We start from the raw sequence: 21,227 nt of genomic DNA on the forward strand, positions 1-21,227 counted from the left end.
GTAAGCATCAGAGATCCACAGGCACCCTCACTCTTGCATTATCAGGATGAACAATGAAATAACTCTGTAAACATTATTTAAAAATTCACTAATCAGATTTGCCAACATGGCTTATAAACTAATAGTTTTTTTAAAAAAATCAAAGCCAAGTATGCTTAGCAGGTTATATTTATTATTTTCTGTGGGATGTCAAAAGGAGGACCTAGGGCGACAATCATTCAGAAATGAAATTTTCTACTTTTTGGATGGCTATTGCTCGACATTCTTTATTGGTAACAGCAAAATGATTTTCAAACTCTGTGTCTTGTCTTAATGGGATTTATGGAAGCAAGTTATGACTGAGTCTGACTATCTGTAGCACTTTCCTCAGTAAGGCATTCCCAGAAATTGGAAAACTGAAGCGTTGAGGTAACACAGAAGCTAACATGTCATCAGTTAAACCTCCCATGCTTCTCTTGCCTCCATCACATAACAAAGAGTAAACAATGAAAGAGAATGACTTTAATAAATATAACCAACCAACGAACCAACCAACGAACCAACCAACGAACAAACGAACCAACCAACCAACCAACCAACCAAACATCCAACCATCCAACCATTCAACCATCCAACCAACCAACCAACCAACCAACCAACCAACCAACCATCCAACCAACCAACCAACCATCCAACCAACCATCCATCCAACCAACCAACCAACCAACCAACCAACCAACCAACCAACCAACCAATCAACCAACCAACCAACCATCCATCCAACCAACCAACCAACCAACCAACCAACCAACCAACCAACCAACGAACCAACCAACCAACCAACGAACCAACCAACCAACCAACCAACCAACCAACCAACCAACCAACCGAACTACCAGCCACACACACAAAAAATCCACAAAACCCACAGACTCTGAAATTACGTTTACTTGATTGTCCAAGGCAAGTTGGTAAATTCATTGAGTTTCTGAGGATCGAAAGTAGATAACAAGAGTTAAGGCTCGAGTCCATGCGTTCATTACAAAATACAGTCTCGAGAATACAATGGCATTGAGTATCATAAAACCCATTTAAAGCTTCTTATTTAAGCCAGTAGAATATATATATATATATATATTTTTTCTTTTCAATTCTGGAGGGCTTCATAGGCACGGTGTAATCAGTCTTTATACAAATGGAGAAAATATCAGATTCTCAAACTACATGAGTGGAAGTAAACAACTATGTGAAGAAATCAAAACCAACTATTTATATTAACAAAAATAATATCAGTAGTTAAAACTAATGTTTGTTATTTTATAGATTCTCAAATATAAAACATTTGCATGAGTATGTATGAGAAGATATAAAAGAAATAAGGGAAACATAAGTGAGCTAATTTGCATATAATGATGTTATAAAATGCCAACTTAACTTTCATCTGCTTCCTCACTACCCCTATTGTTTGAAGGGTCATTTTCTTCAAGTTGCAAGAAATACAACGTACAATGGGAAGAACTTTCAAGTGACCAGTTTTTAAATTAAGGATCAGGGCACTGAAAACCCCTAAACATGCTGGTTGCCCCCAACTCTTCTAATTTATATGACAGCATGCACCTGCTATGGATAAATGGTAAAAAATAAACCAGTTTTTAGAACAAGGTAAAGCTCCAGTCCATTAACTCTATTGTATCCTTTTAGTAAATGTGTACTTATAAAAAGGTATAAATGTGAATGAAATACAGAAAATGTGCTCATTGTTAAGTGTGACTCCTACGCTTCTTGCTCCATAAATCTCAGTTCTTTCTGACCTGGAGCTCTTGTAGAACCTGCATAGTCACGAGGGACAACGAAACACCAAAGAACAACAGCAAAACAAAGCGAGCAAACAAACAAAAAATGAAACAAAAATTCAAAAAGCCATCAGGAAGAAAGCAAAAAGAGGGGGAGGGGCCAGTTAAACATTTTAAGAAATGTAGAACTGAAAGGCACTTTCTGAAGACCTGCATTCTCCTTTCCCACCCAGTAGTGTTTATTTAGGCATGCTCATGATTGAAGGCAGGCTTCCCGAATTTTTGAAGCACAATCCACTTTAAGGAAATACCTCATATTTGCAACTAGGCCCCAGGGGTGGTGACCCGGCCTGTAAAATTAAATATAAAATATATGAGGAAAACTGTATAACTGCTGAACTTTATTTCCCTCTCCTCTCTTTTCTTCTTACACATCTTCCACTATAGGCAACACTAGACAAGCCACAGAGAAACATTTTAAATAGCCAAATGACAAGTGTGACCCACTTTAGCTACCTGCAGCAATACTGAGGCTCTGTCTTTCCTGAGGTATCACGAGACTGGACATAAAGCAGAGCTTGTCATGGAGATGTGTGGGCACACAGATGTGACCATTATCTCTAGTCTCCGATCTCCTGCTTAGTTAAGCGTTTTTAGTGTGTGTGGGAATATGTAAAGAAAGAAGAATTGGGAAGTACGGTTAGATCTGGGTCTGAATAGATGCCTTTTCCTCGATTTGACCAGAGTGGACACCTTTAGAGTTAGGATCCTCCCTGCCATCATCTATTTCCGGGATATCTTGTATCTTTTTGTCACTTTGCCTTAAGCGGTAACTTTTGTATGCCCGCTGGATGATAGTGGCTGAGACTGCCTCTTGTTTGCGTTTCAAAGTCGTTGTAATCGGCTCATACGTAATTTTGAAAGGGTTCGCTAACATAAACCCAGATTCTATCTCTGAAAGGATCTTCTCCACCCGCTCATCCTTTCCCATCACTCTTTTCGTAAAGGCAAGCAAAATATCAAGGCAATGGATTCTGTCTCCTGCAGCCATGGGGAGATCCATGGCTACAAGCTGGCCCTTGTTTGGTTTTGCCATGAAAAGAGGAGGATCGAGAGCAGCTGCAAAATCAGAAAGCTTAGTAGAGTCTATGTACTGGGTCCTGTCAGGGTCAAACCTGTTCCATACCTTGAAGAATCTCCTAAAGTCATCTTCGCTCAAGGTCCTGTTTTTTCTCTTAGAAGGAATACTTAAGAACTCCATGATCAAAACAACGTACATATTAACAATGATCAACCATGATATGAGGATGTAACTGACAAAATAAAAAATCCCAACAGAAGGGCTCCCACAGTCTCCCCTGACCTGAGTCCCTGGGTTAATTTTATCAGGATCGCAGTCAGACCACTGACTGTTGAAAATTGCATCCAGCATCCCGTCCCAACCAGAAAATGTTGTAACTTGAAAGAGACAAAGCATACTGCTTCCAAAGGTCTCAAAGTTGGACACATCATTAATTCCGGCTTCTTTCTTTACGTAGGCGAAGTTGTACATTCCAAAGATGGCGTAGATGAACATGACCAGGAAGATGAGAAGAGCAATGTTGAGCAGTGCTGGGAGTGACAGCATCAAGGGAAGCATCAGATCATGGAACACCTTTGGTCCTTTCCCAGGACGCAGGACATGGATGATGCGAGAGAGAAGAAGCAGCTGCACCAGTGAAGGAGGCACAAAGTATTGTCCTATTGACAAAGGCAGCAGCAGTCCTTGGTGTGAGAAAAAGATACAAGGAAGAAACAAAATTATCCAAATGCAATTGTATATAGAAAAGATAATTTCCCAACTGCTCTAGTTTTGTATGGTTCATGAATCTACTATTACTCCATCACTTAACCTATCTCATAGAACAGCATATTGAACATTAGGTTAATTAAATATTATTTTTATCAATGATCAGGCTCTGTGCCAAAGTTTAAAATAGAATTCTTCTGTGCTACTATTTTAAGATAGTTTTGAAATCACAGGTGACCAGATCCATACTGTAGTTCAATAGTCCACACTTTTCTTAAGATTGTTGGATTAAGGAATTTGACCAATCTCACTAATGCATCATGTAAATATAGAATATAATTTCCCTCAAAGATTTTTTAATGCATTAACTTATGAGAGTTCTTAAAGATGAAGAGAATGTAAAGCAGGGAGACATTATTTTTTTAGAGATTTATTTATTTAATGTATGTGCGTGCACTGCAGCTGTCTTCGGACACACTAGAAGAGGGCATAAAGTCCCATGTGAGTCACTATGTGGTTGCTGGGAATTGAACTCAGGACCTCTGGAAGGGCAGACAGTGCTCTTAACTCCTGAGATATTGCTCCATTATTGATAACCAAGACTATCTCTCTATATATGTATATAATTTAGGGGTTCATAGATTGTAATTTATTTCTTTTATAAGTAGTATTTGAGTCTAAAGAACTTTAAATATGAGTATAACATGTGAACATCTCCTTATAACTTCGTTTTAGTTTTTGTTGCAAAGGTCATGGAGGACAGTGTCATGAGGCTTTTGTGTATTTGCTGAGAGGAAGTATCAGGCCTAATACTTTTGTTAACATGTGCACTCTCTAAGATGAACTTTTTGGTGGGTCATGTCTATTTTATATTCTATATTCTGTCATGCCTACACCCCCTCTAAAGTATATCAGTGACTCTTTTACACTAGACAAATTCCCATCTCTCCCCAATCTTTCAAGCTCTTCCATTAATAAAGAGGCATCCTCACTTCCTGTGCATATACTCCTGCTCCCTACCAGGAAATTAAACCCCTTATCTAAACTCTTACTCTGCTGATGACATTATTTTCCACGTAACACTTTAAAATGAAGAATGCATACTCTCTTCTTCTCTACATTTCTAAGGCAAAACAGCAGCATAAGTACCTTGTCACTTTCCAATTACATTTCTAGGCACATTTTGTCCAATAAGTTTTATTAAAAATTATGATACATTTCCTGCCCTCTGTGGATTATGCTGTCCAACTCAATTTTTTATCATTCCCTTGCTCTATGATTCACACAGTTCTCATCACTTACACACAGCTGGAGACTTAATAAGTGGCTCATGGTCTCCCTGTTTACAGCGTCTCCCTTAATGAACAATCCAAGGACTCACCTCAGCCTTTAACCATCTCAATTTAACAATACTCATTATTTTAGTTAAGTTGGCAACATCAGTGCCTTGGCCAGATGATTGCCTCAGGAGACTGGAAATTCAAGTTGAATGGCTTTCACTATGGCTGCTTTTCTCTTCCTGTACACTCTGTAACTCCTACTTCAGACACTGTAGCTTATACTTCCCTTGTTTCTTTCCTGTTGCCCCTCCAATCTCCATACACTTTTCTCTCCAGCTTATACTTTTCTTTCAGTAGTCAGTGACATGAATTCACTGTTCTACTGAAAGAGTGAAATTTCTGAACTCATATTAGGCAGGTAGTTTATGTTTTCTTTTACGAAAGTTCTGGTTGATATCACTAACCTTTTAATTTTTTTTTACTTTCTAAGATTACAATATAATCCCACTAGATTTCCTTTCCTTCCCTTCATCTAAACCTTTCTATATATCCTTCCTTTCTCTCTTTTCAATTTATGGCCTGTTTTTACATTTACTACTGTTCCACATATATACTTATATATGTCTATGTATGTATATATAAAACAATGTATATATACATAAACACATGCATACATATTTGTTTCTTAATATGTAAATACAACCTGCCCATTCTCTGTAATGTTACTTTCAGGATTGACCATTTGGCATAGGATAACCAATTGGTGTGCGCTTCCCTGGAAGGAGTAGTCCTTCTACTCACAATATTCCTTGTTTCTTCTAGTTCTTTGTGTCTAGTAGAGATATCCTGGGCTCTCCCTTGTAGCATATCTTCATCCTTACTCATCCAATGTTTATACAGACACATTGGTGAGACTTCATGGGCATAGTTTCTGATATTCTTAGGAGATAGATTCTCACAGCAAACTCCTTGGTTCTTTGGTTCCTGCATCCATCCTACCTACCCCTTTTCTCCGATGATCCCCGAGCCTTAAGTGCAGCATTGACATCATTGATTGTTTTTTTATTGGATATTTTTAATTTACATTTTAAATGTTATCCCCTACTCTCATGGAGACCATATCCTGGTTATGCAGAAGCAAACACTAAAGAAACTTCTTTATTCCTGGTATAATTTTGCCTGATAGCCCTTACCCAGTAGGTCTCTGTTTAAATTTCCTTCTTAAATGGCATTTTCTCTGACCACCAGTTACTGATAAGGTGCTCTTTCTTTTACCCTGTGTAATAGAACTCTGTGATTCAGCCCATAAGAGAATGTTCTGCTCTGCAAATGTACTTACTCCCTGATAGTCCTTAAACGATATGTGTAGAGAAAGTGTCCCTAACCTTACTATACACAGTTCTACTTATTTAACAACATAACAAAATGTGTTTGTCAACCAATATAAAATTACTCAGGTAAGAGAAACTAGAGACAAATTCATTAAACCCCAGAACTATGAGACTAGGAACAAAGTCATTTAAATACTAAAATTGTAATGATGGGATGGTGGGGAACATTTAAAAAAATTAAAAGTAAGGACTTTTAGTGAGCTTTGAAAACCATGTCATTTCAATACACAGAGCTCTTCTCATGGCAGCTTAGAATGTTACAGATAACCAAGTACATATCCTGTGTTTGTGACACATGCTTAAGTTTCTAAACAGATAAAATGTTTTCATCTAAAAATAGTGATAGTACACACACACACACACACACACAATTGCAAATAATGATTCATTCTTTTGGGGATGAAAATGGTCTTATGATTTTGCTTCTTCAAAGTCATTATCTTGATACATACAGTGATAGACTAAATTAAAATATAAAGGAAAATTTGACAGCAGCCAACCTTACCTGTAATGGAGAAAACGACCACCATAAAGTCATGAACATTCCATGCGCTGGTGAAATAGTGGCAGCGGAAGGCGGTGAGCTTCAGTATGCATTCCAGAGTGAACAGCATGGTAAAAAGGGAGTTCATCCAGAAGACAGCGGTTTCAATTTGTGGACTCTGCTCATCATTTTGTATCATAATGGTTGTTGCTTGGAAACAGATAAGAAGTATGATGATGACATTAAAGACACGATGTGTTACTACGTCACAAATGAAGCCTTGGAACTTGTTCTGTAAGGGAAGCAAAGGACAATTGACAAGCTACTTATGTACTTGCATAATTTCTGGATTCCACGGTTTCCCTTCGCAAATAATATAAAACCATCAATCGGATCCTTTGACAGAGAATGTACTTTATAACTGTTGTCAAGAAACAGTGCGCGCGCGCACACACACACACACACACACAAACACACACACACACACACACACACACACACACACAGTGAAGACCAGCCATTGCCTCCTGATACTCCTGCATGTACTTCCCACATTCTGGGACGAAAGGCGTGTTCCACGACAACTAACATATTTTTTTTTTTGGTTCTTTTTTTCGGAGCTGGGGACCGAACCCAGGGCCTTGCGCTTCCTAGGTAAGCGCTCTACCACTGAGCTAAGTCCCCAGCCCCCATATTTTTAAATATTTATTTCAGGTGCTTCGGATTGAACCTAGAACCTTGGATGTGTGAGGTATGCATTCTGCCCCTAAGCTATGTTCCCAGCCTGAATAAAATGATTATTTTTTTTTAAGATTTGAAACAATATTTTCTTACTCTAGGGCGGGCTGCTGGTTTCTGAGAGTCTGCATACAAGAGCTTCTTCAGTGCCCGGTACTGTTTCTTCTGCTTTACCGTTATAAAGATATTTGATCCTCCCTGGTAAAAAAAAATAAATAAATAAAAAGATATGAAAATTGCAGTTCACCCAAAATCTTCCCTTTTCGGAGGTATGCTTTAGAAAATTAGATTTCATTCTTTGCACAATCAAGTTTAGGTATTTCTATATAAAATCCATATAAAATACACAGAATATATGATAATCAACCATCTTTATTTCAGGTTTTCCTTTTCAGTTAGCGAGACAAGGCGACACAGCGGAAGACATGAGAAGCCCACTGTGACAAATTAAATTTAATCGATATGGTTTGTGTCTAAAGCAGAAGTAATTAAAATTAGGATCGAATAGTTTTGCATTTTTATAAATTTAAAATATGGCCTAATTTTACAAATGCAATCAAAACACTTTTAAAAAAATAATTCTGGAAGTATATATCATTTATGTTCCTCTGCCTAACTGCAAAAACCTACTGTAATTATAACTTAATAATGCCCTGGATTTATCACGTGCCTAATTCAAAGAATAGCGAGACATTATTTAATAAATAAAACTTTTTTCTGAACACATACATATGTGTAAGAACATAGTAGAATTTTGTTATTTGGTTTTCATTACACTATCATTTACCAGCAAACATATATAAGTGCAGGAACTTTTAAACTGTACCTCTTGCCTGAGTGTCCTTTGTCTATTGGAGATACAATAAGGCTGGGCATTTTCATAATATTTATAATGTACAAGAACACTAATTATTGTTCTATTACATTTGTGCCATGTATACCTGACATCAAACCAAGAGGACAATCCTAGAAATATTTTTGTTAAGTCTAATTGTTAAGCAAGTAGAAAGAATATTTATACTTATCTTAATTTTCTGCTTGTTGAAATTCCTGATAATAACACCAATCAGCATACACAAGGGAAGAAATAATCCAAACACAACAAAGATGATAAAGTAAGTGTACATGTGGAGGCTGTGCTCAAAACTAGGCTGCATGTACACCTAAAATTAAATGTGAAAAAATTAGTAAAATATGGATACTAACTTTTTAAACATGAGACTTATACCATAAATGAGGAGAGGACAACCAGGTCCTGATAAATGAAGGAAATATTTCCCTGGCTTCATAGTGTAAGGCTCTCATGGCTGCATTCATTTGGGACTTTATCTGTTTGTTTTGTTAATTATGGTTTAAAAAGATGATAATCCTTCAAGAGGGATAACAAGGCCTCAATTTTTACACACACTATTGGAAGGAAATTCAGTGCCAATGCAATACCTTATGTGAAAAAAATACTGTCTATATAAATTACTATTGTGCTCCTTGCTTAAATTGTCACCCTGACAATGACATTGGGAATGCCTGATACTCACACCAACAGAGTCAATTGCTGAATTCATAATACTGATCCACCCATTAAATGTTGCCTGTTGAAAATAAAATATACATGAATCTTATAGAATATTTTTATTATGAACAAAAAACAAAACTTAATTCATTTATGTTTAGTATTCTAAATGCTGGATGATGGGGTTCGCCATAATTCAATATACAGTGTCACTAGGAGATTCATCACATTTAGTGTCATATTGCTATTTTTACCTAATTCATTTATAATTGATAAAATATTTAGTATGGTTTCAATAGAACAAGAGAGACAAAGGAAACTGATATTAAAGCTCTAGCTACATGTTAGTAAGCATCAAAATTGAGCTTGTGGTCTTCGTCATGTGATTTGAATGGTGAACCCTGCATATCTGCTGGATATCATATCACTGAGTGGCCATCGCTCAGCATTTTTAGTGGTGGAAAGACAATAGCCGTCAAAGCCAGACTGAAGGGCTTTGACCCTGTAACCAAGAAGCAATGGTGGAAATTGGTTTTTTTTTTTTTTGGTTCTTTTTTTCGGAGCTGGGGACCGAACCCAGGGCCTTGCACTTGCTAGGCAAGCGCTCTACCACTGAGCTAAATCCCCAACCCCGGTGGAAATTGTTAAGGCCAGGCATTTCCTCTCCATTGTCTGCACTGTCAACTCACTTGATTCTCCCACAAGAGCAGGGACTCTACCTTACTGGATCTTCAAAGAAGCCTAGAATAGCATGCATCTCATAATTGTTATCTGTTAGTTAATAATTGCAATCTCTATTATAATAAAATTTGTTCATTACCCACAATCTGTTCTAGATGCAAGCTTGGTCCTTAACTTGAACATGAATTTGATGTGAAACAGGTGAAAAAGTATACTCACCACTTGGAACAAAGAAAGAAAACCATTTCCAACATTATCAAAGTTCAGTTTTGCATTCTCCCATGGCATTGATTCATTAAATACCAGGTTTTCACACTGACTCTTATTCATAACTTCAAATACAGAGAATCTTTCTCCCCTTGTTGGGTCAATGCATTCATAGAACTTGCCAGCGAATAAGAACACTCCCATAACACTGAAAAGCAGCCAGATCATTAGGCAGACCAGAAACACGCTCACAGCGGGTAAGGTTGTTTTTATCAAAGCTCTCAGAACCACCTGGAGTATAAGAAAATTAGCACTTTAGGTAAGAAAAGAAAACCATTTCAATTTCTGATCAGAATAAAAATACTAATTGACATAGTAACATACTGAGTCATATAACACGTCTATCTAAAGTCTGAATACTTAATATGCAAGTATTGGAATTGATTCAACAGTCATTGACTTTTAATAAAAATTATACTGTAAGTCGAAATTCCTTCAAAAACTTGGCACATTATTAACAGTCAACAGAACTGGTTAGTTCAAATGCTACCCTAAGTCTTTATTTCAGTTAATTCTATACTATTTTAGAATGGCTAAGATAATTTAAGCTCAGTGCATGAGTTAGATTATGTATAAATACACAAACATGATAGACAACAGAATGAGAAGTGACTTTGGAAGGATGGACTTGCAAAGGAGACAATACAGGCACAGGAAATATGAAGCAGAGACAGATGTTTTAATGAAGTCAAAGCAATAGTTTGGCTCAGGAAGCACGATAGCTCTAACTCAGCCTCTGCTCTCCTCACTGAACTATGCTACTAATGAGCCAGGTGGGGTGAGAGGTTGGAGTAATGAATCCATACCCTAAAGTATGTAAGCACCAGCCACAGTCTGCATTCACTGTCTTCCGTTTCTCATCTCTTTCCCTCCAAAATTTTAATTAGAACTTCTTACTACTGCACTGAAATGTTTGAACCAAAATTGAACTGCTTTCTATACCCTTCAAACCATAGCAGTCTCTTTTACTTTTTCTAGGAATTTATATTTTCCTTTCCACCCCGAAACACCATCAATTCTATTTTATATCATCAATCTAAACATTTTTTTCATTTTATCTTTTAACCATTACTATACTTATATCTTTTCCACACTTCTTTGCTTATAGCCAGGGATTTATGTCCTTGGATAAATGCTTTGACTTATGGTGTAATTATAATCACTTTACTATAACTCTAAAATGAAGCCACAGGACATTTGTTGACATTGTAGATATTTTGGCATTTTATATAGTTGAACCCATTGGTTATCTTCATATTGTTCAGAGAAACCTTTAGCATCCACATGGGGAGAATGCACAAGTAAGAATTAACCGTGTTCAATGTCCAATTTTCTGAGGAACCTCCAGACTGATTTCCAGAATGGTTGTACCAGTCTGCAACCCCACCAACAATGGAGGAGTGTTCCTCTTTCTCCGCATCCTCGCCAGCATTTGTGGTCACCTGAGTTTTTGATCTTAGCCATTCTCACTGGTGTGAGGTGAAATCTCAGGGTTGTTTTGATTTGCATTTCCCTTATGATTAAAGATGTTGAACACTTCTTTAGGTGTTTCTCAGCCATTCGGTATTCCTCAGCTGTGAATTCTTTGTTTAGCTCTGAACCCCATTTTTAATAGGGTTATTTGTCTCCCTGCGGTCTAACTTTTCTTGAGTTCTTTGTATATTTTGGATATAAGCCCTCTATCTGTTGTAGGATTGGTAAAGATCTTTTCCCAATCTGTTGGTTGCCGTTTTGTCCTAACCACAGTGTCCTTTGCCTTACAGAAGCTTTGCAGTTTTATGAGATTCCATTTGTCAATTCTTGATCTTAGAGCACAAGCCATTGGTGTTTTGTTCAGGAAATTTTTGCCAGTGCCCGTGTGTTCGAGATGCTTCCCTACTTTTTCTTCTATTAGTTTGACTGTATCTGGTTTGATGTGGAGGTCCTTGTTCCACTTGGACTTAAGCCTTGTACAGGGTGATAAGCATGAATCGATCTTCATTCTTCTACATGCTGAACTCCAGTCGAACCAGCACCATTTGCTGAAAATGCTATCTTTTTTCCATTGGATGGTTTTGGCTCCTTTTTGGGGGGAGGGTGGTACGGAGGGGAGGATGGGGAGTGGAAGCCCATATAGAAGGGGAGGAGGAGGGGTTAGGGGCATGTTGGGCGGAAACCGGGAAGGCGAATAACAATCAAAATGTAAATAAGAAATATTCAAGTTAATAAAGATAAAAAAAATTAGCCGTGTGTGATGTGTGATTTTAAGTGAATTTTCTTATAAAAAGCAAAGCTCTCTCTAATTTAGTAAACAATATACATCCTACCCCAATTTAGTCTGGACGTGGGAAAAGTATAGATGTTCATCAAGTGATGATTGGATAATTAAAATATGGCCTACTCAATCAATTATGAAGAAAAATGAGACTATGGAATGTCTATGTAAATGGATTGTGCTGGAAAGCACTATACTGAATGAGGTAACCCAGACACAGAAATACCAACATTGCATGTTACATATCACTACTATGTGATCTTAGCATTCAACCATTGTGATGCTGTCTTTAATATGAATAAAAAAGGAACCATTGGTGGCAAAGGAGGATGAAGATCTTAAGGGGAGAAGAGAACAAGTGATATGAAAGACTGTAGAGGAATAATAAGGAACAAGATCTAAGGAGGGATACAGATAGGAACTGGGGGAGGAACAGTTAACATGAAGGATGCTTCTAGAGCCTATGGAAGTCTACTTCTTTGCATGCTTCATATATACGATATACACATATATGCCTATGTTATAGGTGTGTACGAATATATTTATATGTTTACATAGTTATATAAAAGTGTAATTGAAGACACCCTACATAGGGGCTGATGGTTATTCCAAAGCCATTGAGTGCTAAATAAAAAGTCTAAGGCAAGTGTGGAATAACCCCCTCAATTGTTGGTCAGAGATGGCCCTGAGGTCTCCAGTACAATACAGAGAACTGTCATTGCTTTTAATCTTTCAACAGAATGTAGTGAGAAGACTTTATTGCTGAAGATACTATACACATTGGTCATAGGATCTGGAAAAACCGAGTTGTTACTGACTAGGAAACTGACTCCTAATAATTTGGTATTTCATAATACCAAAGTGTGCTAGGTAGACTGATGGGCGTTGGGAGAGTTTTCAAATGTCTTCCTCGGCTGCGAATGCCATGAACTGTAATGACAGTAGTCATGATGAGACAAGGTCTGCTAAGGGAAAACAGCTCCGAATGTCATGGGAATAACTGTCTGATTTCTGGTTGGATATAAGGTGTCCTACTCAGGAGGACATAGCATAGATGCTTGCTAGGTACTGCATAACTGGTAAAAAATAAGAATTCATGACTTGGGAGTCAACAGATCCCAGGTATACATTTACTGCTTTTATTTTGCTAAATGGTCATGTTACCAAGCTCTTTCATAAATTTGTGTTTCCTTCCTGTAGATTAGTGAAATTCTTAGACATTATCATATGTTCCTTTGTGCACTGGATAATAGTTAATGCAGAAAAAATGTCAATGTGAAGAGTGTGGATAAGTGCTCAGCCACAAGTGGAACATTTAAATTATTCTTCCTCTATTCTTCATCCATGGCTAAATAAGGGGCAGAAAAGTTGTCAGAGACACAGGTTAGAAATGACCAGAGTGAAACAGTGTATTTTAGACATGACAGATCCCCTACACTCATGAATTGACAGCAGCCATGATTACCTACCCAGATTAAGCAAGTCAACACTGTAGCATGGAGAAGAAAGGAGTCCCTGAGACCCTATTCCTAACTGAAGAGCTGTGGTTGACTTCTGTGGAGTGAGAGTCAGTTTTCTTTGAGGCTATGGCTCCATGGGAGTCACCTGTATTCTAGTAGATTTCTCACACCCAGAGGCATATGGTAAGTGCAAACTAGAACCAATGAGCTATTAAATAAAAGAGGGGAAGGAGAGATGACATTAGTGTGAGATATAGGGAGGTGAGGGTTCATCTGGGAGACGTTAAAGGGATTTTGTGAGTGAATAGAATCAAAATGTGTTTATAAAATTAATTTACAATTAATTGAACTACTAAAATAGTTAATAAACTTGTTTTCCTGATCATCACCTATATACACATATATAATATACACCTTCATATTATATATCACATATGAAATTGAATATAATTTTAATAAACAAATGATAGAAATATATACATATATATGAGGGTTAGGAATATATTGTTTCTGAAACTGTACTTAATCTCTCCTTTTTTACTTGTCTTTACTTCTTTTGTTAGTTTTCATGACTTCTGAATAATAGGTTCCAAAAATCAATAAAAGTGTGACTAGTAAAGCTTCTCTATTGGTTTGTACTGGGATATATGCTATTTATCTGTTTAAAAATTAGCTATTTACTTGTTTAAAAATTAGCCATTTACGGCAACAATAAAGTTTTTCAACTCATGGAAATCTAGTGGTCCCCCAGGAAAACTCACAACTGAGTTTTAAATCTGTCTTACCTTCATTCTTTCAAACTGAGACAGAACTCTAAGTGCTCGAAGGAACTTTATGGAAGCCAGAGGGTTCAGGTCCTCTCGAGTTTTGCCTATTAAGCTAAGACACAACACCTGCACATGTGTTAGAAAAAGTGAATATGATCATAACCTCCCTCTGTGCTTACAATAAAAATACACTATCTAAAGCTATCACTCAACCTTTTAAACATATAAATATATATTTCATAATGCCTTAAAAATACAAACTGTAAGAAAATAATTTTTGTTAAAATTATTTTGTAAAAGGTAAAACAATAAGCATTTCCATAAATAAATAGTATTTGTATATAAGTGTTTACAAATATGATATTTTATATGATCAAGACTGTGTGTATTGTTTTTAATTTGTAGTAAGATCATTTATAATACATCAGTGAAAATATATTCATTGAAACACACATAGACCATACTTACATATTCACCAGAGTTTAACTACGGTTAAGACAACATGTAATAGAAAATCCAGAAGCTATGTATGAAGAAAGGTATTAATTAAATTAAACACAAGTATAGATTATAAAACATATGGCTATGTGCTTGAGTGACTTTTAAAGTAAAGTTTTATATTCATAAAACGTATTCTACTTAGAATTGAATAATGCTGATACTGTTCTGATGAAATTTATGTTGTATCTCTCTGCTTCCTTGATTTTCAAGTCAGCACAGAGAAACACTATTTTTGTTCTTAATTCTATGCTATAAAAATGGCATTGAGGTACCACAAAAGCACGCAGGGCTGAAGATACAGAGAGCACTGAGTAGAGCTGCAGTGTCCTTTGGGGGTCTCTTGTGGAATAGAAGACAAATGATAAAAACTGAGTAACAATACAGAAGTCACCTATTACAAGTCATTAATTATGTGCAGAAAAGCCTCCATCGTTGCTCATAGCATAGAAAATCAGCTATTCATTGGGTAAACATTATCAGCTATATGGTATGTCTAGAGGACATAGTAGATAAAGGAGGGATAAAGAATAATATTCAGAAAATGTCTGCACTAATAAAGCTTATTTTTAAGTGTGGAAAGACAAATTATAAACCGACAAGTGCATAGATTACATAATATTCATAGGCATTATGGAAGTGAAGAAAATACTGGGGCAGTTGTAGACTTTATTAGGAAGCACGGGAGGATGGAACTTCAAAGGTTTCCTTTCAGCTACAGCATAAACACTTGCAAAATCCCAGATGGAAGAATGAATAGCAAGGCAATAAGATGAAATTCATATGGACTAATCTGAAGTATATCAAAAGCTAGTGATGGCAGATCATCTACTGAGATGGCAGGGGTAGAGAATGGGGATGGATGGGAAGTAGGGCAGCAGGCGATCTTGTCACATCAGGTTGAACTCAAAAATCACAGAGATCCACCTGCTTCCTCATCCTGGGATCTGGGACTAAAGGCTTGTACTACCAGCACTCCATCAAGAGAGACTTTTAATTATTACGAGTTGGCTTTTAATCTCAGGAGGATAAACTGTTATACAGTTCCACTAAGAGAAGTGGGACTTCTTTTGACTTTTTCCTACTTGTTTTCTGTGCAGAAAATACAAGAAGCTACACCTTAGCGAGAGCAGGAATGTTAGCATAAAGTCTACCCAATGATCCACAAGAGAAACCCTGATACTGTGAGGATGGTTCAGATGACAATAGATATTCAAATTGTGGCTACATTATTTAAATGTCAAATCACTGGAATTTAAAGATTTTTAGTGATTTTTCATGATATTGTTCAATAAACTCCTACGTTACAAATAATTCCATGTGTGAATTATTGTAATAGTCTAGAATTGTAATATTGGATATGTCAAGTTGCGCGGTGACAGGGTATAAGTAGACATTAGACATTACAGATGTGGACAGCTAGTAAATGAGATGTTAGTGTGGAAGCTGTAGGTAGACAAGGTCAAGGGAATAGGGTCAAAGGGTGAGCATGAAGAGAGGAGAGTAGTGAAGAAGCTGCGAAGGAAGGCAACCCTATAGAAAGACCAGCCGTGTCAACTAACCTTACTCCTGGGACCTCTGAGACACTAGCTACCAACCAGGCAGCATACACCAACTGCAGAGGCCCCCAACACACATACAGCAGAGGACTGCCAAGTCTGGACTCAGTCAGAGAGCATGCACCTAACCCTCAAGAGACTGGAGGCCCCAGGCAGTGGGGAGGTCTGGTGGGGAGGTTTGGTGGGTGAGGACATCCTCTTGGAGATGGTGGGGGGAATGGCAGGGGAGGAGGTGTGGGATGTGGAATAGTCAAAGGGTGGGCTGGGAGGGGGATAAAGTCTGGACTGTAAAAAAAATAATTAAAGAATACATAAAAAGAAATGGAAAAACAAAACAAGACTAAAATACGTACGATAACGACCATGAAGTCCAGCTTGTACCAGTTGTTAGAGAAGTAGGCTTTAAAGCCGTAGGCCACCCACTTGAGAAGCATCTCCAGAATGAAGATGTAAGCAAATATCATGTCTCCATACTCCAGGAAGATTTTAATGGTTTTCCGCTGATCAATATATATGTCTTCCAGAGCCTGTAATTAAAATTTTACATGGTAATGTACGAAATAGTCTAGGAACTCCTATCATATGGGATTGAATTCAACTTCAAATCTGACACATAAAACTGAAAATAAAGGACAATTCATAGTAAAAAGTGAGTGACTTCCACGAATCCCCATGTGTAGGTGAGAGCAGGTGGTGTGTGAACACACTTTGAAAAGTTGGAACTACGATATCTAGAAAAACTGAATTGTGGCAGGTTATTTTACACATCAATTTTTATACCTAGTACTCCAACAAAGTGTTTTCCATCTAAGCATGTACCTGGACTGACCTTACTTCGCTTCTAAGATCAGTGAAGACAGGCATGCACAGTTTGGCAGGGCCATGAAACAAAAAATCCACCTTTATTCCATCAGTAGGAACACAGCAGAGGAAGAAGCCAAAAGAATCAACAAATGAAATAATTGCATGAATGGTAACCAATGTCATGACACCTACTTCTCAAATTGCATATTGAGCAGTGCATTGATTCTACAGGTGTCATCCAAAACTCTACACTAACCAAATGTAATTTCCGCAGAAACAATGAGTGCTGCTAGATAAGGTATGAGTGAAGCTCGCTGGCAAACATAGTCACACAGGAACTTCCCTCAATTGAGAGACTGAACTGTCACTATTACTGGGACATGTCTTAGTCAACTGCCATCAGACATACACATATGACAGACAGCCACTTTTCTACTCGAGGTGTGACTCTGGTGGTGTTTTTGGACTCTAGAGCATTTTTGTAACATCCACGAAATCTGTTCTTCCTTGAGGACCATGACCAATTTTTCAATAGGCAAGGTGCCTTTTTTAAAAAAAGACTCCTTTCTAAAAGATGTAATTTTATCCACTTCCTATATCCCATCAGTACAAACAAAAGCTTTGTCAAGTAGCTCGGGGGTTACTAAAGAAGGGAACCTTGATATCCTGAAAGCATGGGCCATACGGAGGATACTGTAAGAATTGGGAGAATAGACTTGGAAATGAATCCTAAGGGAAATATTTAGTATGTTCACATAGTTTCTGTAAAGATCACGGCAATTTGCTGTCTGTGAAGTAATAAATGTATGTTCTTATCGTCTTGAAATGTGACACCAGTGATTAGTTTCTCTGTGTGAAAACCAGTATCTGGAGAGTGAATTTTCTTTGTTTTTCTCTGGTCTTGTGACATCCTCCTTCACCTTGAAGGCACACCACTCCAATCTCTACCTCCATTCAAATTTTAATAGTGCCCTGGCTCTAACTCTTGTGTCTATAAGAACCACTGTGATTAATTTTGATTCATATGGAGAACCCTGGATCATCTGCTCTGTTCAAGATGAATTGAGTCATATCATCAGGGATCTTTTGCCATCTAAGTGAGGATAGTTCTGGGCCTCGTGATATGAACACAATTAGGGATTATTATTCATGTGGCCATTGAATCAAAGAACCAGAGCACAGAGCTGAGTAAAAGGACAGACACCCTGCTGGGGAGTCACTCTCTAGTGACACAAAGCTGCACACCAACTTAGCCTGCTACTGTATGGTGTCCTGTGAATTGAACCCTATACACAAACAGGGAATGGAAAGTTCAAAAGATGCTCTGGGGGAATATTGCACTTTCTACTACTAAGAAAAGACAAGGCTCACTGGACCACTTCAGTCCCAAAGGCAAAATTCCATGCTTAAGAATACTAGTCTAACTTATTTATAAGGTGACTTGAATTACTTATTATTTTTTCAGTTGGATCTAGTGAAAGAGGGCTGCTCTTTTCATTTTAGCTACATTCCTTGCAGCCTGCCCATTTGCATAGGAAGATAATACATCTTCAAGGGGAATTTCTGATGGAGGAAAAAAAAAACAACTGCAAGGAGCGTAGGGCCATCCTACTGGGGATGACCCAAACTTCTATTCCCTCACCTATAAGGTAAGTGACTTTGGAGGTTTTTGTTCCTGGATGGAATAGAACACTGGATATCATAGTAGATGTCATAGTAGATATTTTCCAGGAAAACAGGGATGACTGACACTTATGATGTCATCATTGCAAAGTGATAGGCTGTACAACGAAAGGAGTGGAGAGGGGACATATATGCACATCCTATTGGAAAAAATTGCATGAAGATCAAAAAAATTATGAAGTGACAAAGAAATCCACAAATGGATGACTACCCATGGAGAAACTTATTGTGGTTGGTTGGAATATAATTCTAGACTGGTGATGCTTGTTGGCAGCCAAGTCACCGCTACCTGGACTCATTCACTTGTTTCTTCTCGGACACCAATTTTAAATGACTTTTACCAAAAATTTGGGAAAGAACAATATACCAATTTGTGGGTTAAATTGTTGAATTCATTAATGAAGTAAACATCAATAAAATCAGTAGAATCGAGTAAGTTCACTTCCTTTTCCATTATAATGTGCACATTTTGAAATTATTGTTTACTTAATTTTGTTTGTTAAACATACATATTAAACATTTGTATACACTGTAAATATAAAGTTTACCATAAAATTACCATTGACACAATTCTAAATAACAAAAATAGCACTGATATTAAATTTAATATCAAATCGTCTGTAAACAACGTTTCTAATAAAGTGTGAGGTGGTTCTAATGCTAACAGAGTGCAGGTAATGAACTCTGGTGCTATATTAAGTATCCTGGGTGAAGTCATTTGGCATAGTGACAATCTGAATTGCGAGTCTTACAGCATATCTTCACATGACATTTCCTGAGGCTGAGAGCTCACCAGAGTGCCTGTGCAGAGCAGAGTGACCAGGCCAATGAAACACTCAAACCAGCTGTTCTCCACTATCTTGCAGCAAGTTTTCCTTATGTTCCTCCAAATCTTTCCATTCCTAGATTCTCTACTGACTTGGCCAGCTGAAGATTTGCGTTCATAACCTGTCAAGAACAGAACCGTTAGAGGCAACCGTTTAGGAAACTCAAGGGATAAACGTCTCTATTTTAGATGCTTTACCGATGACTTATTTCCTGATTCTGATACACATGCTCTGTGATCCATACACATTTGCCTTTTTACCACCACTCGGTGGTCCGTGATCAGTGAGGACATGAGAAGAACCAAACCCGTGGGTTTGGAAGAGGAGGAAACGAGATGTACAAGGTAAATAGAACAGAATGTCCTTCTACTCTAGAGGAAAAAGAATCAACGTGGACGAAATCAGCCTGCCAATGCTACCCTCAGATTTGCACACATATGTGATAGCTTGCCAATCAGGTTTTGAATACTTGGTATAATCATTTACGACACAATTACTTATATTGACATATATAGTATTAAGTCAATACAATTTCTTTGAAATCAATGCTTTAAGCAGTGTGGAAATGAAGACCCTGAGCAAGACAATTTATAGAGGTAGTCAGGAGTCCAAGTACTTCACCGGTTGAGTACATGTAGCTGTAAGAAGGTTGCCTTCTTGTTAGAGAGAGTTAGCACAAACAAATTTGTAGCTCAGTAAGTGAATGATTATTGGACTGTGTGAAAAAATGGGTGTGGGGGTTGGATAAAATTAAAAAAAATTTATTATGCTTTTAGTGCCAGAATGTGCTTCTTTAATAAAAATGAGATGTATTCCTTCCTTTGTCTTAGTTGACTCATGTCCTTGAATTTAAGTTGCTGAAATATTTGTGTGTGTGTGCATCTCTGTCTCTGTATTTCTGTCTCCCTCTGTTACTCTCTCTCTCTGTGTCTCTCTCTCTATCTCTCTGTTTCTCTGTCTGTCTCTGTCTCTCTCTGTCTCTCTGTCTCTCTGTCTCTCTGTCTCTGTCTCTGTCTCTCTGTCTCTCTCTCTCTCTCTCTCTCTGTGTGTGTGTGTGTGTGTGTGTGTGTGTGTGTGTGTAAGTGTGTTATGGTGCACTTGCCCATGTGGGTTCTTGAGAGGTTGATTTGGGGATGTTTTTCTTGATGTTTGGAGGCAGGTCTCTCAATGAACTTGGACTCACCATTTCCACGAGACTGGCTGGCCTAAAGGCTCCTGGATACACCTGTGTCTGCTTCATCAACAGAGGTGTTATAGACATGACTGCCAAACATGGCTTTTATGTGGATGTTTGGGATTCAAATTCCAGTCTTTCTGGATTGTATAGCAAGCAATCTATTCACATCATATCCACTCTGAGCCATATTTTGAGGCACAAATATTCTTATTTTCAAGCTATCAATTGAGCATTTTTGGCAGTAATTTAATGACTGCAGTTCAAAAGTTGAAATCAGTAGGAATTT

General features: G+C 37.6%; 1 protein-coding gene across 8 annotated transcripts in view; it reads right to left on the minus strand.

Annotated features, from left to right (window-relative positions):
• Positions 1–909: 909 nt before the first annotated feature.
• Scn7a (sodium voltage-gated channel alpha subunit 7) overlaps positions 910–21,227 on the minus strand; it is a 102,582-nt gene continuing 82,264 nt past the window's right edge. For 5 of the 8 annotated variants that reach the window (NM_001388508.1, XM_039105778.2, XM_039105779.2 and 2 more), the window contains 9 exons: positions 19,731–19,885; positions 16,804–16,977; positions 14,412–14,519; positions 9,865–10,143; positions 8,990–9,043; positions 8,480–8,617; positions 7,551–7,655; positions 6,738–7,008; positions 910–3,536 (listed from right to left, as the gene is read on the minus strand). In NM_001388508.1, the coding sequence (NP_001375437.1) occupies positions 2,473–3,536; positions 6,738–7,008; positions 7,551–7,655; positions 8,480–8,617; positions 8,990–9,043; positions 9,865–10,143; positions 14,412–14,519; positions 16,804–16,977; positions 19,731–19,885 (2,348 nt within the window). In that variant the 3' untranslated portion in view covers positions 910–2,472. Of the gene's footprint in view, positions 3,537–6,737; positions 7,009–7,550; positions 7,656–8,479; positions 8,618–8,989; positions 9,044–9,864; positions 10,144–13,453; positions 14,520–16,803; positions 16,978–19,730; positions 19,886–21,227 lie in introns of those variants that run through there. The other 3 variants (XM_039105780.2, XM_039105781.2, XM_063284502.1) reach the window with 3 other exon arrangements.

The sequence above is a fragment of the Rattus norvegicus genome, chromosome 3 (genome assembly GCF_036323735.1).
Source record: "Rattus norvegicus strain BN/NHsdMcwi chromosome 3, GRCr8, whole genome shotgun sequence".
In the NCBI taxonomy this organism is placed as follows: Eukaryota; Metazoa; Chordata; class Mammalia; order Rodentia; family Muridae; genus Rattus; species Rattus norvegicus.